General features: G+C 41.7%; 1 protein-coding gene across 1 annotated transcript in view; it reads left to right on the top strand.

The window, feature by feature from the left end:
* Nucleotides 1–21,005, top strand: part of GRIK4 (glutamate ionotropic receptor kainate type subunit 4) — a 287,881-nt gene that overhangs the window by 53,501 nt on the left and 213,375 nt on the right. The window contains exon 4 of the mRNA XM_069070250.1: nucleotides 10,183–10,344. Within this exon, the coding sequence (XP_068926351.1) occupies nucleotides 10,183–10,344 (162 nt within the window). The remainder of the gene's footprint in view (nucleotides 1–10,182; nucleotides 10,345–21,005) is intronic.

Raw genomic sequence — 21,005 nt, forward strand, 5'->3', positions numbered from 1 at the left:
GGAAGATTCTAAGAACCCCTGGGGATGGAGCCAATGGCAGGAAGCTTCTCCTAGGTTGGCTCCCTTGTCCCTTGAAATGATTTTCCTCCTACTGCCCAATGTTGTTAGCTTATAGGTAGCATGGCAGTGTTGAGAGGAAGATAATTCTGGCTTGGAGAAGGCAGACCTGAGTGGGTAGGGTACTATAGTCATTGGTGTGAGGGCTCAGTGGATACAACTGATATGACCTCAGGCAATTACTAGCTGTGTGACCCTTAGCAAGTCACTTACATCTGTTTGCTTCAGTTTCTTAATCTATAAAATGAGTTGGAGAAGGAAATGACAAACCACTCTTGTATCTTTGCCAAGAAAATCCCAAATGGGGTCAAGAAGAGTGAGACACAACTAAAATGATTAAACAAACCTCTTTAAAAGTGATAAAGAGATAGCTAAAGCTTGGTGGGTAGGAAGGGGAATAGGAGAGGTTAGGGATAAACATTAACACCCAAGAGGAAGCCAGCCTTAAACAGTCCATGTTTCTGCCCAACTAGACAGTGATTTCAGGACATCTACTGTCTATATCTACTATGACAAGTCAGCCAGTCTCACTGCTGTGTCATTTCCTTATTCACTAGGGACACACTGAGAGTTCTGAGGGTACAAAATACTATTCTAGATGTTGAGTACAGCATGAAGAATAGTCACAGCAGTTGGGTATTATGGAGGAGAGAGAGAACTAGGGAGAGACTTCTGCCTCCCTGGTTCAGGTAACAAATGCTTAAATCCTCCCACCCTTTGTTTTTCACCCCATTGATCCAGTAGGTGGCATGCAGCTGGGCACATCTGTCTTTGAGTGGCTTAGTCACAAACTTATATGTGGAGTCCTATTGGGAAAGAAATACCCAGGAAGGACAGCACTCCTGGGAGGGAGGGATGAGCTGACTCAGGTCATGGGGATAAATGAATGGGAAATAAGCAGGAGGAGGAGGCCAGGAGAGCTCGGAGCTGGGGGGTTTAAGGCTGAATCTCCTATTAAATAGAATTCGCTGACAGGTATAAATTAGTCTCCTAGCTGCTTCTTTCTTCAAAGAGCTATTTCACAAAAAGCAATCTCCCAGCCCACAGAGAGCACAGGCTTTGGTGCAGATAAATAGAAGCAGGGACTGGTGTTACCAAGACTCCAGAGAGGGGGATAGGAAGGAGTTAGGAGGTGCCTAGAGGATGCTAGATCCCTAGTAACTTCAAGGCTCATCTCTGCTACTTATCAGAGATGAGGATAAAAGAGTGAGAGGCTGGATCTGTGGAGAGGCTAGCAATGTCTTAGGTCATAAGTCAAGGGAGAAATAAATAAGAAATAGCTAGGCTGTAGTAGCTAAGGGAGCCAGGAGCCTAAGGATAATGGAAAGACATTGGGCATGAAATGAGGACACTGGGGTTATAATCCTATCCAGTCAAAATACATTCATTAAGCACCTACTATGTGTCATGTACTGTGTCATTGGAGGCACTGTGACTAGACACTAGCTCTGTGACCATGATAAAATGACTTAACCTGTCCGAGCCTCAATTTCCTCATCTATAAAATGGAAATAATAATTGTGTTTCACAGAGTTGTTGTAAGGAAAAGATGGTAAAACTGAAGACATAATCTACGTAGTGATAGAGAATGGACCTGTTATTTCATTGGTGTAAGGAACTCCCAGATAAGGAATAGATCTTGAGGGTTAGCACCTCTGCAACTTACCTCAAATTGCCTGGAACAAATTGCCCAGAGTCATACTGCCAGCATGTGTCAGAGGCAAGACTTAAATACAGCATTCCTAGCACCAAGGCCACATGCCACATGCCTCTGACATGTGTGTCTGCTGATATATATATATACATACACACACACACACACACACATATATATATGTCATGAGCAGTGGAGGAGATGCAATGGACAGCAAGCTGGGCTGGCCTCAGAGCCAGGAAGATCTGGGTTGAAGTATCATCTCTGACAGATACTGACCGTATGAACCTGTGCAAGTCTCTCTCCATGCTCTAGGCAAGTCTGTTAGAATATAAATTGCAGAGAATGGAGTTCCCTCACCTGAAAGTTCCCTATACCAATTAATTACAGGTTCAGTAAAAAATACACTTAAGTTATTATTATTATTATCATCATCATTATTAGATTTGAATTAGAGAGGATCCAGAAAAGTTCTTACTCCCCAAAAGAGTCTCTTCCTTCTTATGGGTTAAGACCTTGTAAATTTCAAGCATCCTCAAAAATTTAACTTGACAAACATTTATGAAGTACCTACTACATACAAAATACTAGATGTTAGGATAAGAAGGCAAAAAGAAAACAGTCTCTGCTCTCAAAATTTTTTTTTACTGGAAGGATATACCATATATGTAGAGAAGTAAATATAAGGCTTTTAGAAGAGGGAGAAAGTAGTAACAACTCTGGGTATAGATAGAACAGGAAGTGATTCAGGAAGTAGAAGGTGCCATCTAATAGCTTATAATAATAATAGCTAACATTTATATAGCACTCAGTTGTCAAATTCTCATTTAAATTGGTTTTACTGTCCATGGTGCTGAATACAACTGACTTCATTCCTTATTAATAGTGAGACATCTCAGTCCAAGGCCATGTATGTATGCTTCTTCTCCTTAGGACAATACCCTCTCCTACTCCTCAGAGCATACAGAAGACAGGTCATGTTGCTTTCACTCAGGATTATTGTTTTTGTTTTTGTTCTTGACTGATATTCTTAGTCCTTCTCCAAACCACAATATCCCCATACCAAAACCTTCCTGTTCTTACTTCCAGAATAGAAACAATCCCTTTATGATAGTGATTCTTTGAAATCACTGCCCACATTCTTTGAGTTAAGGCAGATATGTGGCTTAGCAGATAGACCACTGGGCCTAGAGTCAAAAAGATTTGAGTTCAAATCCAGCCTCAGACTAGTTCTGTGACCCTGGGCAAGTAACAATCTCTGTTTAAGTTAATAACAGCAGCTACCTCACAGGATTGTTGTGAGGATCAAATGAGATAATATTTTTTAAAGCACTTAGTACAGTGCTTGTCACATAGTAGGCACTATATAAATGCTTATTCCTTTCTCTTTCCCCCTTGAATTAATTAGTCCCTACTTCTGCCCCTGAATGATGAACAGCATGATGACCCATGAGAGATGCCTCAGTATCCTGATCAGAAATGAACTTCTGTTTGTAAAATAGATAATTGGAAATGTCACAAGCTTTAGGCAGTCTGAGACATTACACCACTTCAAACAAGTGAAATTCCTTCCCCGTTAGCTCCCATACTGATCTTACCAGATTGCTCTCATCCTATTACAAATGAAGCATTCCCTTGAGCTCCCATTTAACTCACTCTTCATTTCAGGATAACGTTCCCTTTTATTTATTTACTTATTTTATTTATTTCTAGTGATCTGACTTCAATATTAAGTTGCTTTTCCTCTGTGTAGGGATGGAGGCAGAAGAACATCCAGAAGATTGGCAGGACTGTTTTTTTTTCTTTTTGGGGATCCCAAAAGTATTGGAAGGGGGTGAGGGAGGATGCTTCAGTGTTCACAAACAAGGAGAAACAAGGAGAGGAAGTAAAGTATAACAGGTCTTAACACTATACAGGAAATTATCAATTAGCCAGGACCTAATTAACCAAAAAGCTCAATTAGACAGATTTTCTCCCTTTTTCCTCCATCCTTCCCACCTTGCACTCTGCTTTTAGGAGAAAGAGGCAAGTGACAAAAAGCAAGATGTTGGCAGAGGCTTATTCGAAAAAGCAACTTGCAAATAATGTCTAATGTTCCATATAGATACATCCTGATCTTTCTCTATAGCAATTGGCACTTCAGTGTGTATAGGGGAAAGAACGTTGGATTTGGCATCAGAAGACCTGGGTCTGAATCTTGACTTTCCTTCATTCTTGGTTAAACTGTCTACGATCCCTTCAGCAAGTTATTTCCCATCTCATGGCTTCTACTTCATCATCTGTAAGATAGCTAGATGCTCTCTGCACTTCCAGTTCTAAATCCTGTGACATTCACTGTGATGACTATGAGCTACTGTGAGACTAGCAATCATCATTCAATCTGTCAATCAACAAATATTTAGTGATAATCCACCATATGGGTTCAGCATAGAAGATGATAGATGGTAATGCACATGATCTCTGTCTCTAGGGTGTCACAGTATATTTGGGGAGGTAAAGCAAAGTATATGAGAAAAGTTAAATAACCAAGGAGGAGAAGAAATTAATCACCAAGCATTTAAGTGCCTAGTATATGCCAGGCACAATAAAATGTGGCCATTTCTGCCCTCAAGGAGCTTTCGTTCTGCCAGCATATGACATTTAATCCCATGGTTAGATACCAAATAAATGTTATAGGCAAGAAGTGCTGCATGCTTAGAGAGGATTTGGAATGAGAAGGGAGGTGCTTTCCCAACACTAGTCCAGCCACCAGCCATTTTAGAGTCATTTACTCTGCTTGTATACATAACCAGCCCTGACTGTTCTGGTCATAGACAGACAAAGGTCATGGCCTTTGTAGAGGCTGTGGAATCCCCAGAAAGGAGATATTTAAGAACAGAATCAACAGCCCACATTAGTTCCCACCTTCCCGGTTGACCTCTATGCCTGCCTGCTGAGCCATAGGAGACATTGGACAGTAGTTGTGTTGGGAACTGGGGAAGAGATGTGTGTTTTATATGTATGTTTGCTTAGAACTTGTGACCTGCAGCTGCTCCTGGATATCTGAGGTTAAATGCCAGAAACTTCACTGTGGGTAGGATGACTCAGCCTTTTTTTTTTTGTACTGATGACCCATTTCACCCACCAAATGCACAGAGAATTCTCAATGATGGCACAGATGCATATAGTTCAGAAACTAATAGCTAGCTGTTTTTTCTCTCCTTTGAGCAAATAGTCATATACAGGAGCAGAGAAAACAGAGGTCAACTATAAGGAAGGATTTCCCAAATGTCAGTGTGGTTAGAGAGAGGAAAGAGTTCTTTTTTTTTTTTGGAGGGAGGAGGGCAGGGCAATTGGTGTTAAGTGACTTGCCCAAGGTCACACGGCTAGTAAGTGTTAAGTGTCTGAGGTCAGATTTGAACTCAGGTCTTCCTGACTCCAGGGCTGGTGCTCTATTCACTTAGACACCTAGCCACCCCCCAGGAAAGAGTTCTTAATGGAGGTTGTGGAATCAAGAGACAGTGTGGTGTAGTGAAAAGTGCATGAAGTTTGGAAAAAAACCTGCATTTGAATTCTGGCAATTCGGTCTATTATTTCAGATCCCCAAAGTAATTTAGCACTTAAGACTAGAAACCCTTCCTAAAGGTCATAAAATGTGATCCCTTCATGTTATAGCTGAAAAAAACCTGAGGCCCAGAGAGTTGAAATGACTTTGTCTGAAGTCATGCAACTAATAATTACTAAGCCAGTATTCACATCTACTTGACCCTTAGCCTTTTAGAAGTTCCAAGCAAACATACCTTAAAACCCCTAATTCTCATCCCCAATTCCTACTGCCATCTTTCTTAAACTGTTCAGGAAGACTTTAGGCTTTAGTCCCATTCTCAGTCTTGTTCTAGAAGTTGTATAGTACAATGAGTTGTATAGTACAACTAACTAGAGTCAGAGGACCTGGATTCAAATCCCATTCCTGATACTACACATGTGGCCAAGGGAATGTCACTTAACCTTGATAAGCCTTGGTTTCTTCATCTGTAAAATGAAGAGGCTGACTTCTCTGAGGTCCCTTCCAATTCTTCTAGTACTAGGATCCTATCAAGGCTTACATGTTATACCACTTATTCAAGCTATGCTGTAAAGGCTAACAAGATAAATTACTAATTTAATTAAGATGTTTACTCATTCCTGTCCCCAAATCCCATGTGTGAAAAATGTGAAAATTGAATGAGAAAAAAAAATAAAAATTTCTTTGGGCCTAGTTTCCTTATTTAAAAAAAATGAGATTGGATTGGGCAATCTCTAAATTTTATTGATTTCCAATCATCTATGAGCCTAACTCAGAGGCAGTTAAGTGACGCAGTGGATAGAATACCATTTCTGGAGTCAGGAGGACCTGATTTCAAATCTAGCCTCAGACACTTACTAGCTGTGTGACCCTGGACAAGTCACTCAATTCTGTCTGTCTCAGTTTCCTCATCTATAAAATGAGTTGGAAAAGGAAATTGCAAACCCCTCCAGTTTCTCTGCCAAGAGAACTTCAAATGGGATCACAAAGAGTCAGACACGATTACAACTGCACGACCACAAAAAATGAGCCTAACTCAGAAGAAGCAGCAAGTTGGGGTTTGAGGGAATGCAGGAAGGAGAAAGACCATAAGTTTAGTTTTAGACAGGTTGAGTACGAAGTGCTGGGGGAGGGGCAAGTAGGTGGAAATATATAGTGAGCAACTGGAAACAACAATCTAGACATGTGGCCTTCTAGATCCCTTTGACTGAGTCCAAGTTTTATAGAACAAATCCTTTTATTAAGGGGATTTGTTCTGTGAAGTCTGGATTCAGTCAAAGGGCCGCACTCAAGGACCTGGAGGGCCACATGTGGCCTTGAGGCCTCAGGTTCCCCACCCCTGGTCTAGAGCTTAGGAGAGCTCTAGTCTCTGTCAGGGCTAGAGAGGGAGACAAGGAAGTCAGAAATCATAGAATCATGATACAAAGGCTATAGAGTAGGGTAGAGATGGGATCAACAAGGGGGAAAGTATATGGAGAAGGAAAATAAAAGGGTCAATGACAAAGCCTTGAGAATCACCCACATGGGGGGAAGGAGTAGAGTGGTGGTTATAGTGGTGGAAGAACCAGGAGAGCACAATTTTAATAGTTTACTTCACAGAAAGAAGAGAATACCCAAAAGAAGAGGAGGTTCACAGTGTCAAATGCCTCATACAGGTCAAGGAAGATGAGAACTAGAGTCCTTTGGATTGGGGGGAGGGAGGAGCATTTCTTGGTGAACTTGGAGTCATTTCAGTAGAGCATTCCAAAGTGTAGAGGTATGTTGGACATCATGGGAACTTAACTGATTCTGTTTGATGAATGAATAAAGGGTGAGGAAGAGGAGGGGAGAGGGAGGGGAGAATATTTTTTCCAGAAGTTTGGCAGTGAAAAGAATGATATGGGGTAATAAGCAAGAGAGTGGCAGAACTAAATGGGGATGGGGCTTCTTTAAAGGACACCTGACTGTTTTGTAGGCATTAGGGAAGGAGCCATTGGAGAGGGAACAACTAAAGATACAGAAGAAAGAAGGAATGATTGATGGAATAAAGTTCCAGAGGGGTCGATGAGATCAAGGGAACAGATGGAAGAGAGAACAGATGAATATATAGTGAACCTTTGAAGTGTAGATGAGAGAAGCTGATGAATTGGCCTCAGTTTCAGTAAAGTAGCTGAGGTCATATGCTAAAATCAAGACAGAGAGCAGGGTTGGACTTACAGAATCATAACTCTAAAACAGTAAGGGAATTCAGAGATCAAGTTTAGTTCCTTCTTTTTACAGATGAGGAAACTGATGCCCACAGACATGAAATTACTTGTCTATGATCACACATCTAGTAAAGGTCAAAAGTGAGATTTGAACTCAGGTCCATTGAGTTTAGAGCCATAGTTTTTCCCACTGTACCACACTGCCTCTGGCAAAGTTTTGAACAGTTGCCCAGGGGAGCTCAGTTAGGGAGTGGGTAAAACAACGAATAAAAAGGATTACCAGGGAGGGAGGACAACCAGCTGAAATTAAATGTTTTTAATTTGTAGCAGATTAAATAACCATTCTGTAGTTTTGGCCAGTAATGCTTGACAGTATGGGAATAAGCAGTCAAAACCAGTAGCCAAATTTATCTGGGCTTGGGGATTGGCAAGGTAAAAATGATGGAGGGACAATGGGGAAAGGAAAGAGTGACCTGGGATGATTCACTTTCAACCTTTACAGAATATACAACTAGCTATAAATACAATTTGAAAGATGGAAATTTAGCTAAAAAGCTACAGATAAAGCTGGAGACCTGGAAAACTAGCTAGCTAATCCTCCCCATAGAACATCAAAAACAAGTAGCCATAATACTAATCATAGCTAGCATTTATAGAACACTTCAAGCAACGAAAAGTGCTTTGTGTATGCGAGGCTTATTTGGTCCTCACAATAGCCATTTGAGGTTGGTTCTGTTATTGTCTCCATTTTACAAATGGAAAAACTGAGGCTCATAGTGACTTATCAAGCTAGTAAATGCTTTAGGAAGAATTCAAATTCAAGCCTTGCTAATGCCAAGACAAACATCTGATCCCGTGTGTCACTCTCATATCTTCCTAAGGCTTCCAATCATGAGAAATTCCCTACCCCGGCAACTTCTTCCACTTTTGGACAGCTCTAATTGTGAGGAAATTTTTTCTTTATGTTGAAGGAATTCAACCCCAGGGGGAGAAAGCATTCCACCCCAACCACATAAACCATTGTCAATCAGCCTCTGTAATTACCCAACAGGCAGAGCTGGCATTGCTCCCCCCAGCCCCCTCCCCCCTCCGCAGATGCGCCTTGTCTCATTAACCATCTGCCCCCATTGTGCCCAATGACAGCCCACAGAGTATAAGCGGCTGCCCTGCTGGAGAGACAGGAGGATAATATCAGCTGTATGAAATCAATATATTCTCAGACAGCTCTGACCATGCTCCTCTAATGGGAATGTGGCTGACTTCAGCCAGACTCATTTGTGTGTGGGACCCACAGTTCTGGAGGAATCTTTTGATTCTACCTGGAAGGGTCTAATGAGGCATGGCTCCAGGAAGTAGTGGGGAATGAGTAGAAGGGGGTGCTGCTGAATGGCAACCTGGGCTGCTCAAAGGAGGCTGCTCTTCCAACCAAGGATGCCAGAAAGGCCAGGGGGAAGGTGGGGAAGAGGAGAAAGAATAGGCCTGGAGGAAGAAGCTGACTCTGCCTAGCGAGAGAGAGAGACACTAAGATACTGACCATCTGTCAAGTCAGCCTGACCTACCACTATGTCAATCCCTCAGCCCCTCTGACATTGCAATCTACTATCTGTATGACCCTAAACAAGTCAATTAACCACTCTCTGCCTCAGTTTCCTTTGTTATAAAATTAGAGGGATGCACTAAAATGGTCATGGGGTGGCCCATGGTTACACAACTGAGATTAATTCTTAAGATTTCTTCCAGCTCTAAATCTAGATCCCTTTGAGCAATCAGGGCTTAGAGCTGTATATTGGGCACTGAGTGTCAATATGCTGTCCTTTGTAGATGCTGCTGCTGACCCCTCTCCAACCCATCCTCCACACAGTTGCCAGAATTTATATTCCTAAAACATAGATGTGACCACAGATCCCTCCTCAAGAAACTTCAGTGGCTAAAATACAAACTCCTCTGTTTGGCATTTAATGCCCTTGCTGATCATACTCCAGGCTTTGTTTTCAGGCAGATGGCAGGTACTTCCCCTCACATACCGGTACTTTATGTACCAGCCAAATTGGCCTACCTGATGCTCCCCATCATCCATCTCCTGACTCCAAGCCTTTGCTCTCTCCCTGGAATACTCTTCCTTGGCACCTCCCCCCCCCTGCCCTGAAAATTTAAGTTTAACTTTAATTAACTTAATTTAACTTTAATTAATTAACTTAAACATCAAGACATGTCAATAGATTTTCCTAGTATGTATGGTGTGTCCCACCAGTAGAATGTAAGCAGGGACTATTTTTACAATTTATAATCCTAACACCTAGCACAGCACCTAGCATACAGTAGGCACTTAATAAAAACTTATTGAATTGAAATGCCATGTCTTTTGAACATTTTCTTTAAGCGTTGTGCTCTCATGTCTGTTCCTGCTTTGCGGCCAAGGGTCCAAATGGGCTGGCCAGGACTCTGTCTGACTCTGGATTAATACTTTTCTCTGTAGAAAGCTACCAGACCCACCTGGAAACGAAACCTATAACCTCACTAACACATTAGCCCTCTAAGCCCAGACTAGGAATTGGGGTCTGAGAAAAGAAATCACTGCAGATTTGAGGAGGGGAGGTGGGGGTGTTGCAAGGATGCACCTGCTCTTCAACTTTTGTGCTGTCCCCTACATAGGTCTTCAGATGTCCTCTGGGGAATTTCAGTCTTGTGTTTCCTTTACCCCCTAACTCTGCTTTCTCTTTCTAATTGCCTGTGCATTCTAGGAGTTCTCTCTCCAACGAATGGACAGCCTTCTGGATGACCGGGTCAACATCCTGGGATTTTCTATTTTCAACCAATCCCATGCTTTCTTCCAAGAGTTTGTACAGAGCCTCAACCAGTCATGGCAGGAGAATTGTGACCACGTGCCCTTCACTGGGCCTGCAGTAAGTACAGTGGGCTTCGAGTCCCTGGTGGACCTTTCATACACACTACGCCTTGTTAAACAGCCCACTCACGGAGCATCTTCATGGGCAATCCACTTCTAAATCATGATGACTTCCCAGGTGTGTCCCAGAAAGCTGGGGTTTCCTCATAGTTCCAATTCCACTTGTTTCCACCCATCTACTAAGGCTTCTCCCATCCAAGGGCTTTAGTGCCTCTCCCGACACTCATCAAGTCTTGTTCTTCCATCAACACTTCAGAATCAGAGCCTATTTTGACATACCTAAGGAACAAGTTGTCTGAGCTGCCCAAACTGATCCTGAGTTCTAAGATCCTCAAGCTTCCATTGTTCCAGACCCCTTGATACTATCCTTAGTCCCCATTTATAGAACATTTTACAGTTTACAGGTTATTTTCCTCACAATTGCCCGGTGAAGTAGCTAGTGTAGACATTATCATCTCTGTTACAGAGGAGAGAACTGGGGCTTAAAGAGGTCAGATGACTTTGCCTTGGTTAAGTGGCAGAGCTCAAACTGGAACCCAATTTGACTGACTATGAATCTAGTATTATATAGTCAAAATCTCTGTGCCCGTTTCTCTTTTCTGTCTTTGTTAGTATTGTTAGTGACTTAGGAATTCCATCCTCCATCTCTACCCATCCTTCTGCTCCTAATCCTACAAATAGAGGCATCTATGAGTATGCCATGAAAAGATAATTTGGGAACCTGGGGCTAGAGAACAGTAGGAACAGACAAGGAGACAGCTGTGAGGGCAGAATTGAAGAGGGATTAGCGTCACTATTTGGGACTTTTATCCTGTCATTCAGAAATACTCAGAAGTCCCCTAAAGCCAAGGGGGTGCTGGAGCCAGCTTGAACTAGCTTTCTGATTGTTAAATTTTCATTGTGAGCATTTACACCTTGGAAATCCAGCAGCTGCTACAAATCAAGGATTGATTTATTGTTTCATTGATTGCCAGGCTTAAGAAAGTGACAGTGAAAATGTTAATAATGCATATTAAATGCAAAAGAGTGTCCTGCATACATTTTTGCCCCCAGAAAACAGGTTGTTAAACACTAACTAGCCCTCCCCTTCCTAGAGCTCAGAACCAGATGATTGCATGAGAAGTTTAGAGATCACTTTGTGTTCTCATACCCTAGCTTGCAATCAGAGGAGATTGGATCTAGACGGGAACTGACAGACCATACAGTACAACTCCTGGATTTTATTGATGAGGAAGGTGAAGAACAGAGAAGGGGAATGTCTTTCCTAAGGTCACACAAGCTAGTTAGTGGCAGAACTGTGGCTAGAACTCCTGATTTCCAGGTCAGAGTTTCCACCATATCAAGCTTCCACCAACACACACCTGTGGTTCCCAGAACTCTCCTCCTATGCACTTTCCCTCTTTCTTTAAACGCTTTTATCCCTGACATTACAGACCTATTCCTTTGTGACCATTCACGTGTAGGCGAACGTTTTCCCTCTTTCATGTCTTCCTCTCCCAATGTCTGTGTCATGAATGGCAAGCCCCCTCAGGGTAGAGGTCTGAATTTGCCTCTGGGTCCATGCTACTGTGCCAGGTCCAGGGTCAGGTAGAATTTGGTATTCCGTACTTAGTGTTCTTTGTTTTGGTTTAATCAGAGTAATTGTGAGAAGCAAGACTAAGGGGGTTTAATTAAGGAGGTTGGGCTGGAGAGGCTAGTCTTTATTAAGAGGAGATGGCTTTTGTAGTTACTGGCTAAAGGAACAGGAAAAGAGGGAAAGGACACAGAAAATAAAGTAGTTAGGCAGCAGAACCAGTGACCAAGCTAAGTGGTGGAATCTTTGGCAGGTTTAGGCAACATGTAGGATAGAGAACTGGAAGCAAGGTGTCAGGTTTTCAGTCATGTCAGACTGGTGACCCCATTTGGGGTTTTCTTAGCAAAGGTTTCCCATTTCCTTCTCTAGCTCATTTTACAGATGAGAAAAGAGAGGCAAACAGGGCTAAGTCACTTGCCCAGGGACACACAGCTAGTAAATATCTGAGGCCAGATTTGAACTCAGGAAGATGAGCCTTCTTGACTCCAGGCTCAGCACTCTATCCACTGTGTCACCAAGCTCCAACTATTTTCCTGACATAAGCTTCAAGTTGCCTCTGTTTTACTCCCACCTTTGATCCTGATTGTCTTCTGGGACCAAACCAAACAAATCTAGTTCCTCTTCCCCAAGACAGCCCTTAAAACACTTGAAGTTAGCAATTCTGAGGGGTTAAACATCCCCATTTCCTTCCTCGGATCCCCATATGTCATCGCCTCAAGGCCTTTGGCTATTCCGGTGGCACTGCTCTTGATGCTCTCCATTTTATCGATAGTTTTCCTAAACAATGTCTCCAACATAGAACAGAGCGTTCCAGCTGTGTTCTGACAAGGGCAGAGCATAAAAAGATGTTTACCTCCTTATTCCCAGAAGCTGTCCCTTGCAGCCCAAGTTTGCATTAAGTTTTTTAGACTGCAATATCACATTGTTGGCCCATATAGACCTTTCCATCCCCCAAAACCCCAAAATTTTTTCTTCCAACAAAACGTTTGCATACTTTCCATCAGCTATTTATTATACTTGGGATAATGAGTTTTCAAGCCTGCAGCATGTAAGATTTTATATTCATCCCTATTCAGTTCCACATTGCATTAGTGCAACTTTCTCACCTGTTAAGATCTCTTTGGATCCTGCGTCATCCAATGTCCCTCTAGCTTTGGGTCACCAAAAAAAAATATGACAAAGATGATTTCTATGCCTTTATCCAAGGTATAAAATATTAAGCAGCCCAGGATCCAGCTCAGAGCTCTAGAGCATTTTTCTGTAGACTTTCTGCCAAGCAGACATCAAACTATTAACTATGCTTTGAGCCCAGCCACTCAGCCAGTTCTGAATTCTTCTAATTGTACTATTAGGAAGCCCACATCTTTCCATCTTTTCTACAAGAATAATATGAAAGGCCTTATTCAAATATTATTCAAATATTTTAACTAAAATCTTGGTAAATTATATCAACCTCATTACCCAGACTTATAAAATTTAGTAATCCTGCCAAAAAAAGGAAATAAGGTTAGTCTGGCATAACCTGTTCTTGATTAAGCCACACCGACTTAATTGTGATCACCATTTACTTTTAAAGATATTCACTAATCATCTCTTTAATAATAAGTGCTCAAATTTTTGCAGGAATCAAAGTTAAGTTTACTGGTCCATAGTTTGAAGACTATTTTTTTCCCCTTTTGGGAAATCAGGACAACATTTGCCTTATTCCTGGCCCACAGGAACCTTTTTTTTGTTCTCTACCATCTTTTAAATACAGCTCAGCAAATACACTCACCGAGTCTTTCCAGATCCTTGATTGTAGACTAGGACACAAGGGATAGAGGAGACCTGTCATCATGAAGTCCTGGGTTCAAATGCCAGCTCTGATACTTACGTGATCTTGAGCAAGTCACTTAACCTTTCTCACAGTAAGTTTCCTCTTCTTCAAAAGTGAAGAGCTGGCCCTATGATGCAAGCTTCCCTTTCACTGAATGTTCACACTTCCCCAATTTCTAGACCTCAAATAGGCAATTTGGGGACACTCAGTTAATTCATGTCTGCACTATCTTTGACAGACACAGGGCAACAGGCAGTGATTTCCTGGTTGTAGTGGTCATGACCACTACACTTGTCCCCACTAATCCTATGGGATTAATCAGACCTGTTCTGGTTGCATGTCTGCCAGTCAATCAAAAGGTAGTTGTTGAGTATCTGGTACATACAAGGACCCTATACTTAGTGCTGTGGAGTATAAATAAAATGACATATAAGATCCAGTTTGTGTACCTAGGGAACTTAGGGTCTCATTGCAAAGGTAAAATGAGAGGGTCGAACAAGATGGTCACTGAACATCTTTGGGATTATGGGATTATGTCATCTGAATTTTCAGACATAACATTCCTTTCCTCTATAACTCTATAAGACACACAAAGCAATCCCTACTAGGTGTTGAAGGAGTAGGAGGGAAATAAGTGCTCGATGACATCACGGAAGGGAAGAATGAAGCTCCTGGGCCACTGTGGGCTGGAAAAGTCAAAGAAGAAATCATCTTAGAGGGGGAGTCATGTGATCTGGACCTTGAAGGTTGAATGCGTTCTGATAAGTGGAGAAGATAGGAAAGGGCATTGATGATAGGGAGAATGTTGTAAGCAAATATGCTGAGGTAGAAAAGCACAATTCTGGTTTTCTTTGGGTGCAGACAGATTTCAATTTCATTTCAAAGAGTACAAACCCTTCCTCACTTAAATCCAATTCACTTGCATGTCATGGCGTCACTTCCATGTCATGGCATCACCTCTATGATGTCATGGTCCTCTTTGATTGAAAAAACAACAGCTAAGTCAGGAGAGAGATATTTTTTCCCTTGTGGAATATGGTCTATTAAAGGATTAAGACACAAATACAGATCATTGAAATGTAACATAAAGCACATAAAAATGTATAAAAGAAATTTCTATGTTACACTTAGGGAGAAGAGTATTGGCAACTGGGGGAAGTCTTCATGTGAGTGGTGTCATTTGAGTTAGACTTTAAATAAGGGAGAGGCATTCAACAGGTAAAAAGGGTAAGGGAACACCTTTCAGGCAGAGGAGAAAATTATGGAGTTGGGATGTTGCAGGGTGTGTTCAGGAAATAGAGAATAGTCCAGTTTGGCTGGAGGGCATAGTATGATATAGGGTAGTGGCATATGGAGGGCCACTGATAATTGGGAAGCAGGAAGGAGCCACTGGTAAGGGAGAGATTGAAGAAGCATGAGAGAAAGGGTTTGATTGCTAGAGGAGGATTGAAGGGAATGGGATTATGGGCTGAAAAAGAGGAATTCTTTTTTAAAATGACTAGCACTGCCTTTTCCTCTGTGACTGGAGAGAAGTGAAATAACTTTGCTGTGATATTTTTTTTTAAAGCAATTGGGATTAAGTAACTTGCCTAAGGTTACACAGCCAGTTTTGCTTTTTTTTTTTTTTTAATCTGAGGCTGCAACAGATCCCGGGTCCTCCCAACTCCCGGCCTGTGCTCTTACTCACTGCACCACCTAGCTGCCCCTGCTGAGATATTTTAAAGGAAGAAGGAGGAGGAGGAGATAAGAGGATCTTCTTTCAAATGACGTTAATCTACTCAATGAAGTAGCAGTTTAAGTCATTCAATATAAATTTGAGGACTGGGAGTTCAGTAGGGACACTGAACAGAGAGAGAGGTTTGGAACAGTTGTTGTGGGGAATAATGGGGAGTCAATAATGGAAAGTATGTGAAGCATCAATCAGAGCTCAGCTTAGTTATGCACCATGAATTTATAGCAGGCAAAATCAGCTCAATTTCATGACTTCCTCCAGTGATGTTTAGTAACTTCCTGGGATCAGGAGCAGAGAAATAATTCCAATATTAATACTGGCTAATATTTGTATCCTACCTGAGTTTATTGCCAGTATGACTTTGTGCAAGTCACTTAATCTCTCCAAGCCTCAGTTTCCTCATATGTAAAATGAGAGGGTTGGCTCAGATTCCTGTTTAATTCTAGATCTGTGATCCCGTTTCATGCTTTTAGGTTTCCAAAGTGCTTTATAAATATTATCTCATTTATGAGAAGTAATGAATATGGTGAATACAAAGAAACACGGGAAGATTTATATGAACCAATGCATAATGAAATAAGCAAAACCAGAACATAAACAAAGTAATCAAAATTCAATGCTTCAAAATTGTAGTGACTAAGTTTTGGCACCGATGAAGCAATATTAGAAGGTACCCCCTCCTTTGCAGGGTGGGGGGGCGGACTATGAGTATGGACATTATCACATCAGTGGGCTAGATTATATAACTTCTTAGGTCCCTTCTACCTATAAATCTAGGTGGCATGTTGGTTGTAGTAGAACACATGCAGGAATGTGGATCTGTAGGTGAGGGATGGTAGATGGTTAGAGGGAATTATAGAGTGGTGGCTAGTAAAATAACAAAGTGCTAGAATGTGGCTTCAAGCTTGGGCATGGAGGCAATTGAAGGCAAAGAATGGAGATGGACTGGGAAATGGGGTGGGTCAAATAATCAAATGGTACAGGAATGGTAAAGAAGAAGTTTCATCTGAATGGAAGAGGCAGAAGGATAGGAGGCTATGTTTTCTCCAAGCCTTAAGAATGCAGCTCTGCTCAACATTTTTTAAATGAGCTATCCATTTGAGGATGTCCTGTCAGCCTTAAGTATCCAAAAGGATCTAAGAAAGGATGTCTAAAACCAACAGCATTGTTCTATAATCATCCCTTAATCTAACCTCAGACCCAAGGGTTGAGGTGGTTGTGGTATACAAGGACACCAGGCTATCTCAGGACTGTCTCAATATTGATAGAGATTTTTTCTTAACTCATTCCGTGGACTTGGTCAAAGGGAGCCTGAGCCAGGCATCTAATTCCATTGATTCTCATGGCTTTAGATATAAGTTCCCATTATTCTCTTGCCTGTGGGATGAGTGCTAATTATATCGTTTGCTAAATAGGCAGTAAAGAGTTTATAGTTTGATTTCCTATATGCAATGTTGGGTATGTTAGATATGAGACCAAAAAAATGTCCAAGTCATTTCATCCAGAACAAGCGCAGAATCAAACAGTTGAAAAGGACCCAAATACAACCTCAAATGAGGAAACTGAAGCCCAGAGAAGTTAAAAATGAATTTTCCCAAAGTTACACGGCAAGTTAGTAGTAGGACCAAGACCAGAATTCAAGTCTCTTATCTCTCAGACCAATATGTTTTCCCTTGGAACTTTTATTCCTACAGAATGAGAAAGGGTGTGAGTTACTCCTGTTTTAAATTGAGGACATTGAGATGAGATTAAGTCATATTTCCAAGTCCACATAGCAAAACAGTGACAGAGACTGGGTTAGAATCACAATCTCCTGTTTCCCAGGTCCAAGGGGTCCTTTCACTTCACTATAGTCCTTCCTGGGAAGGAGGGAGGGTGGATACATATCTTGCCTTGGGAAAGCGAGAAGATGAAACAGCAGCAGCAACAATGACTACAACCACACGCCTCTCACTGAGCCTCTTGCTATGGCAATGACCTTACTGAAGAGCAGCACGTCTCCCCACCTGCCTTGTGTATCTGGAATTCCCCGTGCAAACAGCCTGGCCCTTTTATGTGACAGTGCTGCTAAAGAGCACAAAGAAAGATGGAACACAGCCCCAGTGGGGAAACAACCTTGAATTGCTTTCCTCTACCCTGCCTTCAGAAGAAAAAGCATCCCCTTGCTTGGAGGAGTTCTACCCCTCCCCCCCCACCTTCCTTCTATGCTTCTCCCTTCCTCTTCTTTCCCCTTTTCTCTCTCTTTCAACATCCTATTCTTTCCTTTTCTCCTCCCCTCATCTTTCCCTTTTCTTCTTCAATTCTCTTTTCTTTCTTTCATTCTCCCTTTTCTTCTTTCCCTCTCTCACTTCTCTTCTATTTCCTTCTTTCTTTTCCTTCCTTCCCTCTCTGTCTCCCTCTTCTTTTATGTTCTTTCCCTGTACTCCTCTCTTATTTTCTCTCCCTCCCTTTTCCTTCTTATTTTCTCTTTCTATATCATTCCTTTCTCCTTATTTTCTCTTTCTCCTTTTCCCCCTTCTACTAATTTTCTCTCCCTCTCTCCATCCACTGCACCAAGTTTACAGTATAGCAGGTGGATCCCTATACAAACATAGGAGCTATCTCCTAAGAGGCAGGGGAGTTAGTGGCCAAGCTGAAACAAAACAACAGAAACCACTTGGCTCTCGGAATCATGTCACCCACCAACTGTACCTGCCAGGCAGCTGCTGTAAAATGGCAAAAACTCCATGCTTCTCCATTGAAAGGGAAATGGTGGGGGTAGCGGAGAAAAAGAGTCCTATGACTGACTAGAGGAGTAGAACCACTTGTTCACATGTCATTCTCATTAATCACGTTGCAAAGAAAGAAAATCGTGGAAAATCATTAAAATTACAGATGGCTAGATTAAGTAATTAGAATTTAGGCTAAAACAGATGTTCGTAATTAAGTGTTTATTTCATTGAATAAAATCCAGATTGTAAAGTCTATTTCACAGGATTTTAATGGTCTTCCACTCTTGTGTTATCTTTGGGGGCAAAGTTACAGTTGACAGCAGTTTGAGGTTAAAGCTTCACCCAGCCCCAAGAGCATAATGGCACCTCAGTTGGCTTAGAAAGTGGGTGGTGGAGGGCCAGGGACCCAGCTATGTTGCTATTTCAGGAAAAGACGTCATCTCAAACACTTTTCCCAAATCACATTCGACTCAATTTATACAGTGTCTCTCATACTGCTAAAGAATTTACAAACAGATCAAAAGAAAATAACAATGAACCAAAATGAAAACATAAAAATCTAAGAAATGGAGATTCCCTGCCAACTAACATTTCAGTGACAAGAGAGAGGAAATGATTTTAAATGAGGGTTCAACCAGCTGAAAAATTTTTTAATTTGAAGAGAAACCAAGACAAGAAGGGAAAACAGAGAGATACGGAGACAAAGAAAGAAATAACGAGCATGAATAAAAAAGAGAGGGGGGGGGAGGTGAGAGAGAGGGAAGGGGAGCAGACAGACTAGGGAAAGAATGGACTAGGGGAGAGGAGGGACAGAGAGAGAAACAGAAAGATAAAGTGGGAAAGAGACAGAAAGAGAAACCATATAGACTGTGAACTGAGAAATGTACAGTATGATGTGATTTAGCAGAGTTGCTTTCATCCTGACTGTAGCCCCAAATGCTTTCCAGAGCTAAATTAGTAAATAATAGCAGAGGGAAAAAGCAATTAGAAGAGCAAAAAGGATGTTTCAGGATGGAGATTTGAAAGTAGATGGGAGAAGTTGATGAGGCAAAGAAATTAGAGACTCTTCTTCTAGCAGAGGTGAAATTGGGTGAGGGGAAGGGAGTTTGGGCAAAGGGAAGATAAATAGAAGACAGAATCAGGTTCAGAGAAGATTCATTGAGAAGTAGATTCTGAGTTCTCAGAAGGGAACGGAAAAACAATTCCCTGTCCTGCCTTTATCCTCTTACCTTGCCCTTATGAGCCCAGTTCAAGCCCTTCAAAGATCTCTTAACCGTGGGGTTTAAAAGGAATGGGAAAAGTAGCTTGAGCCTAGAAAAGAACTGGGGCCTTAGAGAAGAGAACCAATTAGCTAATGAAAAGTGCCCAAGTCATAGAATATTACCACCTACCACACTAGACACCTAATCCAAGAAGACAACTGAAGGTTGATTGATGTCCTAGGAGAGACTTGCCTCCAGGAAAGATCCTAGAAGACAGGATTGTAGATGTAGAGCCTGAGGGAAAACCCCTCCATTTTTCAAGGTGAGAAAATAGATGTCCAGAGAGGTTAAATGAATTTTCCAGGGTCACGGAACATGTAGGGTAGAGAAGTGGGATTCAAGCCTAAGTAATCAGTCTCTACATCCAGTGATTTTTTTTCCCAAGGAAAAAGAGAAGGCATGCTTTTGGGGAACCCTTCCGCCTATCAACATCGCATTCTGTTATCATAGAAAATAAAATATCAGAAATGGCATATGAGCATTAAGAATTCCCCAGTCAAGGATCTCAAAGAAAATTGTCAACAAGTACTCTTTGAATTCTAGGCATCAACCCTTGTTCATAATACATTGGTAGCCAAGAAAAGCTAATCCAGGATGGAATTATGTGGTAGAAAGGACTATGGAGTTTGGTGGTGGGAAGTAAGAAAGGATTTGGTAATATTAGCCTGAAAACTTACAGGACCTCAAAATGTTAGTATCCTACATAAGGCTCCTTAGGGAGAAGGGTGGCCTTAATGAAAGAAGAGTTCATATTGAGTGTCCTGGAGGAATTAATGGATCCATGATGCTGCTAGAATTCCTGTCCCCTTTCTCTCTTTCCCTTACCCCTACCTTGTCATCCATATGAACCTGATCCAGTGAGCTGGGCATGTGGAAGGGAAAGGAACTGAAAGGGCTGTAGGCAGAGCCAACTAATTTATCTGAACCCACCAGAATGGATTGGATTGCTCAAATAATTAATCATCTATCATTTTGTCTGGACCCATGATTTCATTAGTGTAGCAAGCTACTAGTGAGGAACTTTCTCTGCTAATGAAGTTCAGTACTTTCCAATTTATAAGCTGGGGCATTGAGAAGCTAATTGGCTTGCCTAGGGTCACACAACCAGTGTATATCAAGGCTGGATTTGAACACAGGTCTTTCTAAATCCAGTTGCACCACCCTTCCTCTCAATAATAATTATAGCTAATATTTCTATAGCACTTTAAGATTTACCAACTACTTTACATAAATTATTTCACTTAATCTTTATAACATTCCTTTGTGGTGGGTGCTATTCTCATTGCCATTTCACAGATGGTGAAACTGAAGCTGACAAAGGCTCAGTGATTTCCTGAGCTAATAAGTGTCTAAGGTGGGATTTGAACTGAGGTCTGGCTAGGTTTCAAGTCACTTTGCCACTCTCCCTTTCCAAGGTCAAGAATTCCCCTCCCAATATACACAGCTAGAAAACACTGGAGCCCTTTGAGCCTCTATTTTTGAAGAGGCTAGTAGGGAGATGATAATGCACTAAACTCCACCCCTCCCACCATCCAAATGCTTACTGAGATTTAAAGCCTTGCTGT

Source organism: Petaurus breviceps, unplaced genomic scaffold (genome assembly GCF_028583685.1).
Source record: "Petaurus breviceps papuanus isolate PSGF00001 unplaced genomic scaffold, PetGlider_PUasm1.0 90804, whole genome shotgun sequence".
Classification (NCBI taxonomy): domain Eukaryota; kingdom Metazoa; phylum Chordata; class Mammalia; order Diprotodontia; family Petauridae; genus Petaurus; species Petaurus breviceps.